The sequence below is a fragment of the Callorhinus ursinus genome, unplaced genomic scaffold, assembly GCF_003265705.2.
Source record: "Callorhinus ursinus isolate GAN/ISIS: 27379988/994484 unplaced genomic scaffold, GSC_fseal_2.0 scaffold1, whole genome shotgun sequence".
In the NCBI taxonomy this organism is placed as follows: domain Eukaryota; kingdom Metazoa; phylum Chordata; class Mammalia; order Carnivora; family Otariidae; genus Callorhinus; species Callorhinus ursinus.
Genome location: NW_027397063.1, coordinates 142,292,100 through 142,311,717, shown reverse-complemented (window position 1 = coordinate 142,311,717; position 19,618 = coordinate 142,292,100). Strand labels below are relative to the sequence as shown.

General features: G+C 36.8%; 1 protein-coding gene across 8 annotated transcripts in view; it reads left to right on the top strand.

The window, feature by feature from the left end:
- GOLGA4 (golgin A4) overlaps nucleotides 1-19,618 on the top strand; it is a 121,352-nt gene that overhangs the window by 9,490 nt on the left and 92,244 nt on the right. For 7 of the 8 annotated variants that reach the window (XM_073902143.1, XM_073902140.1, XM_073902133.1 and 4 more), the window contains exon 2: nucleotides 8,028-8,117. In XM_073902143.1, the coding sequence (XP_073758244.1) occupies nucleotides 8,028-8,117 (90 nt within the window). Of the gene's footprint in view, nucleotides 1-8,021; nucleotides 8,118-19,618 lie in introns of those variants that run through there. The other variant, XM_025884469.2, reaches the window with a different exon arrangement.

The window sequence follows — 19,618 nt, the reverse complement described above, 5'->3', positions numbered from 1 at the left end:
CCGACGCGGGGCTCGATCCCAGGACCCTGGGATCATGACCTGAGCTAAAAGCAGACACTTAACCGACTGAGCCACCCAGGCGCCCCTGAAATATTTGACTTTTAAATTATAAATTCTCAACAAGTATATATTCCTTAGATTGTAAAGATATTATCTGATTTTTCTATCTTATTTATTTTGTAGAAACACTTGGTTAAGTTAGCATATATCATGTGATTGGCCTTGAAATACGCTGTTAACAATAGCTAGTGTCTGAAATGTTGAGAATATCAGTGCACTTACTATTCATTATCAGCCATCTTTTAATCTCTATGCCATGTTTTAAATTTTATTGGGTATCTTGTATTGAACATACTAAATACTTATGATTTTAATTAAAATTTTAAATAAAAATTTTGCTTTTATTTTTATCAAAGTAATATGTTACAAGGTTTTAAAAGGTGAAGTACTACGGAAATGATATTATGCAAAAAACCATTGTCTGCTCCAACTCTCCAGTTCTGTTCTCCATGTTCTCAACATTTTGTTTGCTCAGATATTTAAATTCATATTTCTTTTTTTTTTTTAAAGATTTTATTTATTTGACAGAGAGAGAGACAGTGAGAGAGGGAACACAAGCAGGGGGAGTGGGAAAGGGAGAAACAGACTCCCCGCTGAGCAGGGAGCCCTGTGCAGGAGTGGATTCCAGGACCCTGGGATCATGACCTGAGCCAAAGGCAGACGCTTAACAACTGAGCCATCCAGGCATCCCTTAACTTCATATTTCTAATAATAAGCTTTTGTTGCTTTGCTCTTTACTGAGTTGTACATTATAAACCATATTTACTGATTTCCTGCCAAGGTAGATGATTTTGGGAGCATTGCTCCATTTTCTGTTTGCAGTGTTGCTATTGAGAAGTCCATTGTCATTCTGCTGCTTTTTTCTTTCTAGAGATTTTAGGATCTTCCCTTTACATCTTGTTGTCTGAAATTTCATGGTAGATATGCCCCGTATGGATTTCTTTATGCGTTGTGCTGGACACTCAGTGGGTGTATGGTGCCACTCCTGTGCTTAAATTCTTCAAAACTTTTACATATTGTTTCTTTGATAATTCCCTCCCCTTTATTTTTTCTCTTCTTTCTTGAGGTGCAATTTGGTAGCTTTTATGCCTTCAGGATAGGTTCTCTTTTTTTTTACCATTTATGTTCTGTTTTGGGTTTTTTGTTGTTTTGGGTTTTGTTTTGCTCTACTTTTGAGAGATTTCTTCAATTTATTTAACTCTTCAATTGAATTTTTAATTTTGGCTATCTTATTTTAAAATTTCTAAGGGCTGTTTCTTACTGTCTTTTCCTTTTTCATAGCATTGTTCTTGTTATACAGATAAAATATCTTTTATCTTTCAGAATACTGATTTTTTTTGAAGTTTTCTTTTAATCTTTATTGTTTTGTTTTTTCTAGTTTTTGTGTTTTTGCTTGTTTTTGGCTCACTTTTTTACTCTGGAAACTTTATTGCATGCTCTGGGCTTCCCATTCATATTTAAGGGTGAGGCACTAGAAATCTGGTGCTACTTGGAAGTAGCATGTGACAGAGACAATGGGGTTCTCTACTGGGTTATTATTGGGAGAAATACCTTCATACTGGTAACCACAGGTCTGGAGGTCATTTGGTTTCTCCAGAGAAGCACAGTGTGCGTTGGAGAAAGGGTGAGGGGGTTATAAGCCAAGCTGCCAACCTTCTGGAAGCAGGGCTGATTCACTGTGCAGATACCACTTAATTCCATTAAGGTTAGTCATATACTTTGCCCTTTACTCCTATCTTACTGTGCTTGGTTTTGCCCAGTTTGGAGCCTTATTGGCTTCCAAAAATAAACCTCTGGTTCTTCAGAGGCTCTGAAAGGTTGGATAGGGATCTGGGGATCTTTCAACCAGTCTTCCTGTTTTTGGTCTTGTCTCTTCACTTTTGCATCTTGTGTTATATTTTTGCTTTAAGTCCTAGGTCTTTTCATGGTTCTGGGGAGAAAATAAGCTTGCTTCTCATCATTTTTCTCTTTTGTAGCTCCTTGGGGTTGTAGTGTTCTCAATTGTGTTAAATCCTTTACTGTTCTTCCAATTATACCAATCTTCTGAACATTGGTTGAAATTTTCTTTCTTTCTTTCTTTTTAAAGATTTTATTTATTGAGAGAGAGGACAGAGAGAGAGAGAGTGAGCAGTGGGGACGGGCAGAGGGAAAGGGAGAGGGACAAGCAGACTCCCTGCGGAGCAGGGAGCCCAATGTGGGGCTCCATCTCAGTACCCTGAGATCATGACCTGAGCTGAAGGCAGACACTTAACCAACTGAGCCACCCAGGCTCCCCTGGTTGAAATTTCTTAGCTCTTTGGGAGGCAGAGAAAATAGGAGCATATACTCCCTCTGCCATGTTTAACTGGAAGTTTCCTTAAATTACTTTTGGGTGAGTGGATTTCACTATATTAAAGGACTGGTTTTGAGGTAAGCATTTATAACATGAACAGCAATATTTCATTTCCAGCACTACTATTTTAGATGTCAGGATGCAGAAGGTGTTTTACGAAGGACATGGTGAAAATATCTAATAATCTCTAATAATTTTGGTAATTAGAATATAAAAGTTTATGTGAAGAATTAACTCCAGGTTACTTTGGCCACCTCTATAGAGGTGTGATATTAAATAGATTGGAGAGAGACACTCAGCAGGGCTGTGATGAGAAGGATTCTATGGTTGTGTCCTTGCCATGATTGATTGTCCACAGGTATGGGAGGGAGAAATGAAGCCAGATTTTGTTACACATGTGTAAGAATAATGTCTCATCTCTTTGGGGCATAGCTTGAGAACCAGGAAATAAGTCAAAAGGCATCCCAGATTTTAATGTCACCAACTTCACATTACACAGCTAATCTTAAGTTATTAATTAGGAAACTTAAAAAACCCTCATTTAGAGCTTCCTTATGCTTATTTTGTATACAATTCCAATAAATGTAGTTATCCAGTTTCTAAACTAGTAGCAGGCTAAAATGAGTAGAGAAGACTTACTATAAGTAGCATATTTACAAGAGTGATAACCTAGAAAATGTTAAAGAAAAAAGAAAATGTTAAATTATGTTGTTTCCTTTTTTTTTTTAAGATTTATTTATTTAAGAGATAGAGAGCAAGCACAAGCAGGGGGGAGTGGCAGGGAGAGGGAGAAGCAGGCTCCCTGCTGAGTGGGGTTCAATCCTAGGACCCTGGGATCATGACTGAGCCAAAGCGGACGCTTAAGCGATCAGTCGCCAGGTACCCCTCCTTTTATCTTTAAAAACTAGAATTAGTTAATTGATTTCAGAAAGTTGTAGATTCAAAATGGTTACAACTCATTATATCTCCAAAGCCCTTTAGGTTTTCAATGAGGTGTAACCATTTTGAATCTATAATTTCAGATAGATATCTGCATCTCTACCAATGTCTATATTTATATCTATATTTTTCTAAATCTATCTAATAATTCAGCTATCTTAATTCTTTCCATGAATACTCCCAGATAGTAGAGCCCCTAATGAGTAAACTTTGGTTAACATAGTTTTGACTCTAATGTAGAACTTTTCAGTAATATGAATATCCAAAATTTGTGTTTTTGTTATCTTTAGGTTGTGTTGTTCAGCCTAGGATTAGTGCTTTTTAATTTTTATTTTTTAAGATAACTAAAATATAGTAGATATATCTGATGTAGTCTAGATTTAAGAGTTAGTGGCTGTGTTTATTTACACTGTTCTTCCAAGGACATGGTATGGTGAAAGCATTTAAGAGGGTTGTGGAATCTTTTAGTGGGTTGAGATCAGCTTTTTTTTTTTTTTTTTTAAGTAAACCCTACACCATGTGTGGGGCTTGAACTCAACCCTGGGATCAAGCTAGCGAGGCCCCCCCTAGCTTTTTTTTTTTTTTTTTTTTTTTGTAATGAAAGAATTAACTGGGTCAGGAAATATGACACCTTCTGTCATAAAGATTAAGGTTCTGTAAAACTTTTGTCTTAGAGGTATCTGTATGTAAAATGAGTGCTTTGTGTTGTCTGTTTACATCATGGGTCCCAGTAGAAAAAAAAATCTGAGAAACAGTGATTTAAGAATACCAGGGAAGGGCCTCTGGGTGGCTCAGTTGGTTAAGTGACTGCTTTCCGCTCAGGTCATAGTCCTGGAGTCCCTCATTGGGCTCCTGGCTCAGCGGGGAGCCTGCTTCTCCCTCTGACCCTCTCCCTTCTCATGCTGTTTCTCTCTCTCTCTCAAATAAATAAATAAAATCTTTAATGAATACCAGGGAAGTGGATGAGGGAATTGGAAGACCTGTGTCCTAACCCATAACACAGATCTTGTATGCAACCTGAGCAAGCGACATAAGCATTCTGACCTTATTTTCTCATCAGAGATGAGAAATTGGGGATGAGAATATCAGTCCTTCTTATCTTTCAGATTGGTTGTGAGGATCAAAACAAAAAGTATTTAAAAACATTTATTGGGGCACCTAGCTGATTCAGTTGGTAGAGTATGCAACTCTTGATCTCAGGGTTGTGAGTTCAAGCCCCACATTGGGTGTAGAGCCAATCAATCAATCAGTCAAATATATTTGTAATTTTAGAGCACTTATTTATTGAACAGGGCCTTCTAAATTGCTTTGTTGGATGTTGCATTAGCCTTGAAGGGTAGATGTAGTCTCTGTACCATGGGGTTGAGAGACAAGTACTCCTAATATGGTAGTAGTGTGCACAGGGTGCCGGGGCTGCACACAGGAAAGCATTTTTGGAGAGAGGGTGACATCTGAACAGAGTCTTAATGGACAATGAAAAGTCATGGTATAGGGACAAGCCACTCAAGGCTTATTATTCCCAAAGTTGATTGTATACATTTTCTAATGTTGCATAACAAATTACTACAATCTTAGTGTCTAATAACCCAATTGTTACTTAATAGTCTGTAGGTCAGAAGTCTGGCATGGGCGATGGTTTCTCTGCACAGAGTTACACAAGGTGTCATCCAGACTATGTTCTTTTTTTTTTTTTTTAAAGATGTATTTATTTGAGAGAGAGGGCATGAATGGAGAGGGGGTAGGGCAGAGGGAGAGGGAGAAGCAGACTTCCCGAAGAGCAGGGAGCCCGATACGGGGCTCAATCCCAGGACCCTGAGATCATGACCTGAGCAGAAGGCAGACACCAACCTGACACAGCCACCCATGTGCCCCCAGACTGTGTTCTTATCTGGAGCTTAGGGTTTTCTTCTGTGCTCATGTGGCTGTAGTAGAATTTAGTCCCCTGTGGTTATAGGACTGAGGTCCTTATTTCTTCCTGGCTGTTGAAGAGGGCCATTCAGCTCCTGAGGCCACCTGCAGTTCCTTGTCACTTGGCCCTGATAGGCATTTTGTTTTCTTTCAGGACAGGAGGGGTGCATTTCTCTGCCTTCTGCCTCTGCCTTTGCACTCAGGACTCTTATTTGAAGGGCTTTTGTGATTAGGCTAGACCCATCTAGGTAATCTTTTGATTGACTCAAAGACTACTGATTAGAAACCTTAAATATGCCTGTAGAAATCCCTTTTACTATGTATACAGTGTGAGATAGTCAAGGGAGTGAGCTCATCATATTCACAGGGTGAGGGTCATTTGGGGTCATCTTAGAACTCTACCTACCACAGTGACTAAAATGGTTTTCCCTATACTGAAATAGAGGCCAGTGGTTAGTTAATAATCCATTGGTGGGCAATAAAGATATTAATTGTGACAAATAGCTTAGAAACCAGTCCAGATTTCTCATGGCTATGAGAATTAATTAGACCAAGTGTAGTTTGGAGGAATCTAAATCCCTTTATATTTTGAAGTGAGGATAGCCCATTAAAGATCCAGGACCTTCCGATAAATGGTCAAGTACAATTAGTTTTTTATGCATGTTTTGTATTTTACAATCATACGTAACATATGTGATCCTTACTCTTGCAACTCCAGGGTAAGACCTACCAGCCATCAGGCCAAGCCTGCAGGTGGTACTACTTTTCTGAATACAGTGTGTTTTCTGACCTACCTATTGCACACTCCAACATTTGATTTTGCTAGTTAATCCAGAGCTGATGAGGTTCTCAGTTACTGATTAGGCTCACATGAAGCCAAAGTATAAAGATCTTAAATATTTACATTGGGGGTATACTTTTTGAGTCATTGGATGGTCACTGTCTAAAAGTAGCCCTTTCCTGGTATCTGGAAAGCTGAATCAATAATTCCTCTGCACAACTGCATAAAGCTCTGTTTCCATTGCTCACCAGATGATGAACTTCAAATTTGTGTGTCTATTTTCTCACATCCCTCACTTATGACTCAGAGTCTCATGTGGGTATATTCATTGGTGGAGCTCAGGTCACCTGCCCTAGATGAAAGGGAGACTGAGTAAGTTTTCTGAGTTCTAGCTTACGGAGTTACAAGAGCTGTTTAGAAAAAAAAAGTTATTAAATTTTTGTCATTATTTTGTTGATATTTTACCCCCTCCTCCCAATTAAACTGTTACTTTTGATTTCTGGTTTTGACAGAAAAGTCTCTTTTCTATTCAGTGATTATAGAAATAAACTCTCATATCTTCTTTTATATTTCAATTTTTAAAAATCATGAGTTAAATAGGTAATAGGGATTAAGGAGTACACTTGTGATGAGTACGGGGTGTTGTATACTTGAAACTAATATTACACTGTATGTTCACTAACTGGAATTTAAATGAAAACTTAAAAAAATTCAATCTTTAATATAGCTTAAGTATGAAGTAAGCATCTGATTGGTGTCTCTCCCCCCATATGGATGGCATTTGTCCCAATACCATTTATGGGACATCTGTCTTAATTTGAAATGTTGCACTCATTGTGAAGTAAATATGTATATGTGTGTATGTATGTATGTGTGTGTATGTGTGTACACTATTCCTAATGACCTCTCTGTTCCAGCCTACCCACAGCAGTATGTGCCCACTCAACAGATCAGGGTTCCATTGGTTCATTCATTCACTCATTTATTTAACAAATATTTATTAAATGCCTTTTATTGATGTAATGCTTTGCAGACTACAAAAGGGTAAGACATCAGGGCTTATTTCTATGTGTAGATAAGTTCAGATCTGTTTTGTTATCCATGAGGGAGGGTCTTAAAGTTTTGGCTTTATACTTTTAGGATTTTTTTAGTTCATCTTAGAGTAGTAGATTTCAACCTTCTGGTTTAAATTTTGGGCCTTTTCTCCTGAGGATTTTTGTACTGAAAATGATAGGAGTCAGGCTCTCCTTTACAGAACTAAATAGATTGGCATCTTAGGATCTAGCTGTGGTGTGCAAGGTAGACTTAAAGCAAGGCCCTTGACTAGAGAGATGTTTACTTGTGCATTACATAGTATTGAATATTAGAGCTGGAAGGTGCTTTATTTTTTTATTTTTTTAAAGATTTTATTTATTCATTTGCGAGAGACAGAGACACAGAGAGCACAAGCAGGGGGAGAGGCAGAGGGAGAAGCAGACTCCCCGCTGAGCTGGGAGCTCAATCCCAGGACCTGGAAATCATGACCTGAGCTGAAGGCAGACGCTTAATCATCTGAGCCACCCGGGCGTCCCTGGAAGGCACTTTAAAGATTGAATTGACAACCTTATTTTTTTCATGAACTTTTAATTTTGGAATAATTTTGATTTTAGGGAAGTTGCCAAAATCGTACAGAGAGTTTTCATATACTCCTCAGCTGGTTTCACTTTCCCCTAATGTTATCATCTTATGTTAACAGCACAACCTTATTTTATATATGAGGACACATAGCCCTCAAAAAGTTAGTTTAGCTAAGGTTACAGTTCTGGTTGGTGGTAGAGTCAGACCCAAGGACCCAGTAGGCAGCCTAGGTCTTCTAGTTGATTGTTTTCAGTGTTTTCTTTTTCGTGTGTTTGTTTTTTCCTTTCTTTCATGGGGTTCTTTGGGCATGAACTGAGAGAAAGACTACACAATACGTAGTCCACTAGCCAATGTAGTTTTTGTAATTTATGCAATAATTTTTTAATCTAGGCTCCCTCCAATTCTTCAACACCAACAAGAACCAGGAGCAGGACATCTTCATTTACAGAGCAACTTGATGAAGGTACACCCAATAGAGAGGTAAGTTTGGAATTTCTTCTTTAATAAACCTCTTACAAGAAGCTTACTAATCTAGAATGCAGGCTACTGTTGATAACAAAATGGAAAATTATTTTGACAGGTCAATTTTTAATTGTTAGGTATTTTTATTAATAACATAACATTATTGTTTCTTTGTAAATAGTAATGCTTTTGTAAAGTATGTTTTCTTTGAGAATTTTAATTTGAGAGGACAATATACTCTGCCTTTAATGGTTGAGGTTTATAATAATTTGATAATAATTTGTTTAACATAGCATCAAATAGAAAAAAGTTCTATATTTTCAAGCTATTGATTGGAATCTGTGAACCTAACTGATTTTGTGTGACTTGCAGCTAGCCCCATAGCTCAGATTAGATTATTTTCAACTTCTTTTTCTTGTGGTGAACTGCCACACAGGTTCAGAAGAGAGTAAAACAGAAATGCACAAATCAATGAATTATTATGAAGGAAACCACTGAGGTTCCAAAAGGAACCCTGCCAGCATTATAGCGCTGCCTTCTCCCCCCCCCCCAGAAGATTACTGTCATCCTGACCTTTTGGTACTTGTTTCTTTCCTTGTCTTTATAGTACCACTTAAGTATGCTTTCTGTTGTAAACATTATAAACATTTGGGTTGTTTACAGTTTGGGGTTATTATAAATTATGCTCCTGTGAACATCATTGTACATTTCCTTTGGTACACATGTACCTGCATTTCTTTTGCTTTGTACCTAGGAGTGGAACACTGAATCAAAAGGTATATAGAGTTTTAACACTTTAGAAGATAATGCCCACTGTTTTTCAGAATAGTTGTAGAACTTTACTTTTCTACCAGGAGTTTCTAAAAGTTGCTGGTGCTCTTATTCTTGCTAGTCTTTTTAATTTCAGCCATTCTCATGGATGTCTGGTGTTCTCTTATTGTAGTTTTAATTTGCATTTCTCTGATGACTAATAAGATTGTGCACTTTTTATCTCTGTATTGGCCATTTGATGTCTTTTTTTGTGAAGTGCTTGTTTATGTATGTTGCTCATTTTTTTCTTGTCTTTTATTGATTTGTAGTTCTTTTTTATGTAGTGCTTGTTTATGTATCTTGCTCATTTTTCTCTTGTCTTTTATTGATTTGTAGTTCTTTTTTATGTGGATAGGAGTTTTTTTAATTAAGGTATAATTGACATATAACATTAATTTCATGTGTACAATATAGTGATTTGATATTTTAATACACTGAAATGATCACCACAATAAGTCTAGTTACCATCCATCACCATACATAGTCACATATTTTTTTCTTTGTAATGAGTTTCTTTTTCTGTATCTTGATGTCTCTTCTTCTTCTTCTTTTTTTGTTTCAAGTTTTTATTTAAATTCCAGTTAACATATACAGATAGGAGTTTTTTATTGGCTATATGCCTAGCAGATATCTTCTTCTAGCCTGTGGCTTGCCCTTTTCTCTTAATGGTGTCCTTAGATGAACTGAAATTCTTAGTTTTAATCTATTACAATTTATTAATATTTTATTTTCTGGCTAGTGTTTTTGTTTCTTATTACAGAATTCTTTTTTTACTCTGAGAGTATTTTCCTGTTTTACTTTTCAAAAATCATTTTTTTTAAGAAGTATAGTGTACAACATAGTGATTTGACAAGTCTATAAGTTACATTGTGCTCACCAAAAGTGTGGCTGCCATCTGTCACCATACAGTGCTATTACAATATCTTTGACTGTATTCTCTATGCTGTACTTTTTATTCCTGTGACTTAATCATTCCATAACGGAATGCCTGTACCTCTTGCTCTCCTTCACCCATTTTGCCCATCTTCCCATATCCTGTTTCACTTTTCACATTTGGATCTACATTCCATTTGGAAATGATTTTTTTCAGCATGGTGTGAGGTAGGGATCAAGTCTGTGTGTCTCCCTCCCACCCCCCACCCGCCCGTATAGCTATCCAGTTGTCCCATTCTTTCCACATTGCTCTACTGTGCTACCTTTTTTCAGAAATTAAGTATCTATATTTGAGTAGATTTGTTTCTGAGCTCTCTATTCTGTTCCCTTGTTTGCTTTGTCTGTCTTTGATCTGATACCACACTGTCTTAATAACAGTAGTTTTATATTAAATCTTGTCTTCTGTAGAGCAGGTCTTTGCTGTCTTGGTCAGTGTGGGCTGCTTTAACAAAATTCCATACGCTAGTAGCTTAAACAACAGACATTTGTTTCTCACAGTTCTGGAGGCTGGGCAGTCCAGGATCAAGGTGCCAGCAGACTGGCTGTCTGGCGAGGGCTCTCTTACTGATTTGCAGGTAGCTATCTTCTCATTATGTCCTAGCATGGCCCTTCTTGGTACAGACACCTAGGAAGAAAGGGATGGGTGGGAGTAGGGGAAAGGCAGTTCTGTCTCTTTCTCTTTTTATAAGGATACTAATCCCATCATGAAGGCCCTATCCGCTTGACCTTCTCTAGTCAATTACCTCCCAAGGGCTCTGCCTCCAAATAACATCACATTGAGGGCCTAGGGCTTCAATATGTGAATTTGGGGAGACACATTCAATCCATAGTACTCCTACCTTGTTCTTCTTGAGTGTCTTAGCTATTCTTATTCCTTTCCATATAAATTTTAGAATTAGATTTTCACATCTCAGAAAAACAAACTCACAACGAAATGAAACACAATGACAACAACAAAACAAACCTGTGGAGATTTTGATTGGGATTGTATTGATTCTATAGATTAGTTTGGAGAGAGTCTCAGTATTATAAATCAAATTTTATAACCTTTTCAGTATTATAAGCAGTACTGTACTGAGCATTGTACATAAACATTTATAATGCTATTCTTCTGCAAGATAGAATCCTAGGAATGGGATTGCTGGGTTATAGGATGGATTTCAAATTTAAAAATTTGAGCGGTATTTCCAGGTTGTTTTGATGAAAGTTATTTTTTAATTTTTTCTAAGGTTACTTTAACACAAAATTTTAAAACTTTATAGTAGATGTTGATAGCAAAATAAACACTTCATAGTATAGTTTTTTTTTTTTTTTAAAGATTTTATTTATTTATTTGAGAGAGAGAGAGAATGAGAGAGAGAGAGCACATGGAGGGGGTCAGAGGGTGAAGCCGACTCCCTGGGAGTCTGATGCGGGACTCATCCAGGCACTCCAGGATCATGACCTGAGCCGAAGGCAGTCGCTTAACCAACTGAGGCACCCAGGTGCCCTAGTATAGTTTTTGCATTCAAAGTTAATGGCATATTATACTATGTCCTTGGTGCATAGATTTAAATGATCTGACAAAGTTGTTTAAAGTATGAAGTATGTGCATACTTTCTTTGGGATCTTATTTTCTTGTGTATCACTTGCAGTATTACATCTCTTTGTGATTTCAAATTTAATGCTGTTGAACTTAGTTTATACATGTAACCAATTTGAATGAAAGCTGCAGTACTGAGTAGAACCATTTTGGCAATCAGTGTTGATAGCATCATTACTATACTCAGTATATTGGTTGATTTTATAGTATATTGGTTTACACACAATACAGTTGAAACCCTGAAAATAACTTGTTGATTGCTACTATTGCTTTTTAATTTTTTTTAATTTTTATATATTTTTAAAGCTTTTTTGTGTAAGCAATCTCTACACCCACATGGGGCTCAAACTCACGATCCTCAATCACATGTTCTTCTGACTGAGCCAACCAGGCACCCCTACTATTACTTTTTAAAAAATATTTATTTTATCTAGGATGCTCTAAAACTTTTTAATTGAATATATCTTTACAAAATAATCCTTTTTGAAAGGGATGATTTGAATATCCTTTTACAATAGGCTAAGTGAGCTAAAGGTTATTTTTTATTTTTTCCCAAATTCCCAAATTTCAATCCTAAAGATCCTGTACTTCATAGGTTTAACTAAAGAAGTGGTTTCTGATTCAAAGAGCAGCATCATCCCTTCATCTCCTTGCTTTTAAAGTGTTTCCTAACAACTCTAAAAGCTATTTTTGACCAATGTAATTGGTCAGTTCAATTTATTTTACAAAATTAAAGGACTTCCTAATTTCATAATCAAGTTATTGATTAAATGGGCATTACATAAGAATTACCTTTTTATTCATCCTCCCACTCCCTGGGTTTTTGATTTTGTTAAATCTCTGAGATAGAAGATCCCAACTTTCTGTTTTTAAATGTTATAATGTTCCTTTTTAGTAAAATGTGGAAGTTTAACTCAAAATATAAATATTTGTCCACCTCTCCAGTAAATACAGTAGTCTTTGTTATCCAGAATGCTTCAGAAGTAGATAGTTTCATTAAATAATTTCCTGGATAATTAAAGTTTTTATATACCTCCTAATATGTCTATTTTACTGTGTTAATAAATACTATATGTAAATCTAAATAAGTCTGTCTTTGGTTGCAGGCTTCCTTATAAGGATATAAAAAATCATCTATATGATTCAGACATTGAAGGCAAAGGAGAACAGACTGAGATTGTGCTGACACTAAGGTCTACAGGGCTCTGGCACTCTCTCATCCTGTGCACATGCACGTTGACCATCCGCTTTCTTCCGGTGATCCTGGGCATAGCCTTGTTATCTTCAGCATAGAGCTTCCTTCTTCCCCTTTTGTTGCTTGAGATGAATCTTTTTTGCCTCTCTAGAGCTGGATGCTTTAGAGTAGTAGAGAGTGTAGGATCATGTGAAAAGCTGACTAGGCAGATGAGGCTACCATAGCCTCCTGCGCTCTGTTCCACTCTGATGATGTTTTTTAATTGAGATTAAATTCCTATAACATAACATTTACAATTTCAAAGTGGCATTTCATATATTCACAGTGTTGTACATTCATCACATCTCTCTAGTTCCATGACATTTTCATTATTCCAAAAAGAAACCCCATACTCATTAAGCAGTTACTCCCCCATGCTCCCTCTCCCCCAGCCCCAGGTGACTGCTAATCTGTTTACTGTCATTATGGATCCATTTATTCTGGATATTTTGTATAAATGGAACCATACAATTTGTAACCTTTGGTGTCTGACTCTTTTAGCATGATGTTTTGAAGGTTTATCTATGTTGTAGCATGTTTCATACTTCATTCCTTTTTGTGGCCGAATCTAATGATTTCTCTAAGAGCGTGAAGATCTGTTTATGTAATTTGTTTGGAGTAAGACCTGGTGTAGACTACTGAGAAGAGGATAGTGTTTGGAGTCATCTGGATCAGCCTGGATTTACATCCAGGCTTTGTCACTTGCTGGCTGAAGGACCTTTGAAAGTTAACTTTCCAGTAACTCAGATTTTCTCTTTATAAAATGGAAATAATAATACTTGTTTTGTGGGGGTTTACCAGCATGTAAGTCTCCTAGCATGGTGCTTTGCATGTACTAGGTGCTCGTTAAGTTTTAAGTAGTTTCTGGGGGCAGCCATGGAAGATGGGAAGGTCTGCTCAGCTTACTTTGCTTAGGTCCCTGCCTGAAGGGATGGAAACAGAAGGACCATTATGTAGACTAAGGTCCTAGGGATGTTATCTCTCTGTCTCTTTACTTGCTGAACTTTTGAAGGAAGGATTGATATCTTTACTTACCCTGCTCTCTAATTTGCTGTTTTTTGGACACACTTCCTCATAGTTTAGGCATGTCCGTTCTTATCCTTATCCTAGGGACTCGTCTAGCCAACATTTTCATATTGTTTTATTTTTTTTGAAGATTTTACTTATTTATTTGACAGAGAGAGAGAGACACCGAGAGAGGGAACACAAGCAGGGGGAGTGGGAGAGGGAGAAGCAGGCTTCCTGTAGAGCAGGGAGCCTGATGTGGGGCTCGATCCCAGGACCCTGGGATCATAACCTGAGCTGAAGGCAGACACTTAACAACTAAGCCACCCAGGTGCCCCTTCATATTATTTTAAAATTAAATTCCAGAAATCAGTTTATTTTCTTAGGATCCTTTTTTTGTTTGTTTGTTTGTTTTGCTAAAAAAATGATGCATAGAAATAAATAGCTCTGGTTAATTGATTGATGGATTCCATTTTGTTTAGTAGATGTGTGTTCATAAATACCATATGCTTTTTTGCCTCCCTGCCTGCAGAGAGACAGCCTGGAATGGTGGAAGGATCACAGGATATCATCCCTTACTTGCTGTGTGACTTTGGACAAAACTGCTTTTAACTTCTTAGAGTCTCAGCTTTCTCATCTTTAGAATTGTGTTATAATGAATATCTCCTCTCATAGGGTTCTTGTGAGGAGCAAGTGAATTTAGAAGTATGAAAATACTCATGATTTTTGAATCACATACAAAAGATTATTATGATACAGAAACGAAAAGGCTTTTTCTGTATCTGTCAGCTCTTGGATAGCACAGACACTAAATTTTTAATTGTGACATTACAAGGGAAGAAATAATGAAGCGTCGGCCTGCTTCGGATTGGAATGCTTTCCCAAATGTTGAGAAAGATGTCACTTTTTCTTCTTCCTCCTCCCCCCCGCCTTTTTTAAATTCTGTTTTCAAACAATCTTTATACCCAACATGGGGCTTGAACTCATAACCCTGAGATCAGGAGTTGCACGCTCCACTGACTGAGCCAGCCAGGTGCCCCCTTTTTTATTCTTCTTGATCTGAGACATCTTTCAGAAATAAAATACTGCTTCTCTAGTTGTCTTTGCCATTCCAAGTCAGTTTGTACTATTCTATGACACTCTCAGCTTTTGATAATTCTTAAGCACATTTTATAAATTTATTCTATTTCAGGGCTACAGGCATTGTTCTTTAGGAGTTACTGAGAAGTATCTTGAAAGTAATGGGCGAGAAACATTTCTCCTTAAGTTTGGAATGGATTTTGCCCCTAAATAGATTGACTTTCAAAGCTGATATGCTTTTACTTTGTTAGACATTAGATTGGAAGCTACCTGTCCCTACCCTCTGTCAGTTAATGCAAGTCTTTTATCCCTGTCAAGTTGCCTTAGTTATCTATTCAGTTCTCATAGTTTTTTCTTTTGCTCTAATGATAGGATATGAGTTATATTAATAGGCTTCCTAATATTAAGCTAATTGTTCACTCCTTAAATCAACTCAACTGATCAGATTGCATTATTAATATCTTGCTGTACTCACTTTGGTAGTTACTTTATATACATGTCTCCCAAATCTATTTGTAAGGAGAGTGGCTTGTACTTTTCTTTTTGTGTTGTCTTTATCAGTTTTTATTAGTTGGGAAGCTTTTTATCTTCTCCCCCTCTCTTTTTTCCCTCTCCCCCTCCATTTATTTAGATCTTCTTTAATTTTTTTCAAAAAAAAAAGTATGCTTTTCAGAATATAAGGTCTGTACTACTTCTGTTAAATTTATTTTCAAGTATTTTTTTCTGGATGTTACTGTAAACGGGATTGTTTTCTTAATTTCATTTTTGGTTTTCTCATTGTCACTCTGTAGAAATAAAATTGATTTTTGTCCATTGATCTTGTATCCTGCAACCTTGCAGAACTCATTTATTAGGTTCTAATAGTTATTTAGTAGATTACTTAGTATTTTCTAGGTACAAGATCCTGTTATCTGCAAACAGAGGTAGTTTTATATCTTCCTTTAATCTGGTTGCCTTTTATAACATTTTCTTCCTAGTTGCTCTGTCTAGGACCTTTAGTACAGTGTTGAACAGAAGTGTGAAAGCATACGTACCTGTCTCATTCCTGATCTTGGGGGGAAGGTATTCAGTCTTTTTGTCTTTAAGTATGATGTTATCTGTTGGAGTTAGTAAATTGCCTTTATTATGCTGAGAAAGTTCCCTTCCTTTCCTAATTTGTTGAGTATTCTTAGAAGCAATGTTTAATTTTATCAAATGCTTTCTTTGTGTTTATTGAAATGGGCATGTGGTTTTGTCCTTTATTCTGTTGATATGGTGTATTATATTAATTGGTTTTTGGATGTGAAACTAACCTTGCATTCCTGGGGTAAATCCCACTTGTTCATGGTGTACATCTTATATTGCTGGGTTTGATTTGCTAGTATTTTATTGCGGATTTTTGTGTCTATATTCATAAGAGATGTTGGTCTGTGGTTTTCTTTTTTGTGATGTCTGGTTTTGGTATCAGGATAATATTAGCCTTATAAAATGAGTTGGGAAGTGTTCCCTCTGCTTATATTTTTTGGGAAGAGTTTGTGAAGATTAGTAGTAATTATTCAGATGTTTGGTATAATTTGCCAGTGAAGCCATCTGATCCTGGACTTTTCTTTGTGGGAAGTGTTGTTTGTTGTTGTTGTTGTTGTTTTTTAAGATTTATTTATTTATTTGAGAGAGTGCACATGAGTGGGCATGAGCTGGGGAAGGGGCAGAGGGAGAGGAGAGAGAAAGAATCCTCAAGCAGACTCCCTGCTTGTTGAGTATGCTGAGCATTTTCAGAATTAGAATGGCGAGCTGATCTTTCTTTCTTTTTTTAAGATTTTGTTTATTTTATTTGAGAGAGAGAGAGCATGAGTGAGAGAAAGAGACAGCAGGAACAGGGGGGAGAGGGAGAGGCAAAAGCAGATTCCCCCCTGAACAGGGAGACCAGTGTGGGGCTTGATCCCAGGACCCTGAGATCATGACCTGATCTGAAGGCAGACGCTTAACCGACTGAGCCATCCAGGCACCCTGCTAGCTGATCTTTGAAGACTTATTTTTCTTAAGCAGGTGCCCTAGGACTTACTAGAAATTCCTTGAATCCATATTGCTGCTTCCTGGTTTCCTAGCCCAATATAACTTTCTTCCCACTTTTATATACCGTTGGTCTTTTCAGTAGTGATTAGGGCAAGGGAATGTTAACACCTTGTGCTGATTTGCTACTTTTTTGTTTAGAGACCTTATATACAGTAGATATATTTATATAGACAAAATGGTCTTGAATTTATTCAAAATGATTTACCCATGGTCTGTACTGAATGAATATTTTCTCATCTGCTGCTGCTATCGACATGCTGTAAACAATTTTATTCTTGAATCTTTGATAGAGTATATTATGACAAATACTTCTTAAAATGTACATTGTTGGAAATAAAAAGAATGAGTTTAATGTCCCCTACTAGTAAGTAAGTGTTGTAGCTGACATCTGTATATAACAGTATCTAGGAAGTTAGAAACAAGACTTATACACACTTGCTAAGGTACTAAACTTTTTAGAGACCCTCCTCTACTAGGAGACACATTAATTCATAGGAGATATGCTAATTTGTTACATACAGTGAATGCTAGTGGATGCCTTAGCGCAGTCATTAGGACTTAATTTTCTCTTTGAACTCTGGTTAAGAAGGACGAAGTAAGTCAATCAGAGAAAGACATGTATCATATGACCTCACTGATATGAGGAATTCTTAATCTCAGGAAACAAATAGGGTTGCTGGAGTGGTGGGGGTGTGGGAGGGATGGGGTGGCTGGGTAATAGACACTGGGGAGGGTATGTGCTATGGTGAGCGCTGTGAATTCTGTAAGACTGTTGAATAACAGACCTGTACCTTTGAAACAAATAATACATTATAGGTTAAGAAAGAAAAGAAGAAGAAAATAGTAGGAAGGGAAAAATGAAGGGGAGGAAATCGGAGGGGGAGATGAACCATGAGAGGCTATGGACTCTGAGAAACAAACTGAGGTCTAGAGGGGAGGGGGGTAGGGGGATGGGTTAGCCTGGTGATGGGTATTAAAGAGGGCACATACTGCATGGAGCACTGGGTGTTAAACGCAAATAATGAATCATAGAATACTACATCAAAAACTAATAATGCAAAAAAAAAAAAAAAAAAAAAAGAAGGACTGGGAGGGTTCTGTGCCGCCAAAGTTAGATTTAGTGCTGCAAGACAGGGGCTGAAGTGGGGCTCCCAGCCCTGGAGGAAAGAGGTTGAGAAAAGCTTTCGCTAACTGTTGCCTTGAGCTCTCTGTGGCCCATTATGAGAAGCTGGTGTCCCTAGGGAGGCTTCATGACCAAGAACTGAAGCAAACTCACATTGGCTTATTGTGACTGAGTCAGTGATAACCCCATGTTGCCATAGGGCAGGAAACTCAAACTGGAGCCTAGGGAATCAGATTGACTGGATAAGGAAAGATGAGTGCAGAAGGAAGAAGAAAGATGATACCTTCCTCAAAGTGAACCTGTAAATGAAAATTCTAAAACAAATGCTAGGAAGGCAGCCAATAAAAACAGGAATTGGAATATAAATTTATCCTAGATGAAATTCAAATAATAGTCGAGAAAAGACTTTAAAAAACAAATATCTTTAATAAGATACACGCAGTAATAATTCTCTGAAAAAGAAGATAAAATTGTGGGGGGAAAAACAGACCAAAACAAAAGTAGATTAGGTAGATAAGAAAAAGAACCAATTAGAAATCCTTGAAGTGAAAAAAAATTTGATATAAAAACATAGAATAAAACTCAGACAAGTCCCAATTCATGGGGAAAATCAGGGTATTTAAAAAGAATACAGAGTAATTCCACCAAAAACTCATAGAGATAAAGAAATATATATATGTGAGAATAAGAGACATGGAGGATAGATCAAAAGCCTTCAGCAGATATCTAATGGGAGTTTTAGGTATCTTCATAAATGTTTAGACATAATATAACTTCAGTCAGTGTTAGTTCAACTGATGGCTTCACCTAAGGACCACAGAAGAGGTGAATTAAGTTCTTAATAGATTTGGATTAGAATTTGAACAGAGTTTGAGAGATATGGAGTTGAGACAGAATTTGATTGAGAATATTTGGGAACTGATGTAAGATTTTCATAGGCATAAGAAGCAAATGACAAGACAGGCGAGTGGGAAGAAAGGCTCTTTAGGTTTGAGGTAGCTGTCAATGGAAACTAATTTTGATACACTTGGCTTTTACTTGGGCTAGGGGCAGGAGTGTAAATTGCTCTTTGGCAGCATCTTCCTTTGAAATGTTCGGTCAGCATGTTTTTCTATACTGGGTATCCGCTTTTGTGTTTTTTTTTTTTTTTAAGATTTCAAATATACTCTTTACTGTGAAATTTTAAATTATTTTGTTGTGGGCCAGAGTGACTTCATTTCAAATGTTAATTTTGGAAGCCTAAGAAGAGTGAATTTGTATAGTCCTTAATTTAAAATCACATCCATTTCAAGGATGACCTTTCTGAATTGCCAGGAGAGTTCAGATTTTCAACAAGAGTAGAAACTTGGATAGGATGAGTGCCCAGAGCCAAACAGGCATCTAGTACATTTTAGTACACCACTAATACTCAACTTTTAGGACCAGATGAAGAGTTAGTGGAGGCTCTATAGTCATATCCATAACTCTACCATACTAAGATGAAAAGTGTAAGTTCTTAAGCTTGTGCAACATTTATTTTCTGATACAAGTTCTTTATATATAATATTATAACATAATATACATTAACTGCAGTGTTAATATTTGCAAAAGATTAGTTTTTTTTAGTTTTTATTTTGAAAAAATCCTAGATCCACAGGTTTTAAAATTTTTTTAGGGAGGGCCTATGTACCTTTTACCCATTTTCTCCCAAAGATGTCTTG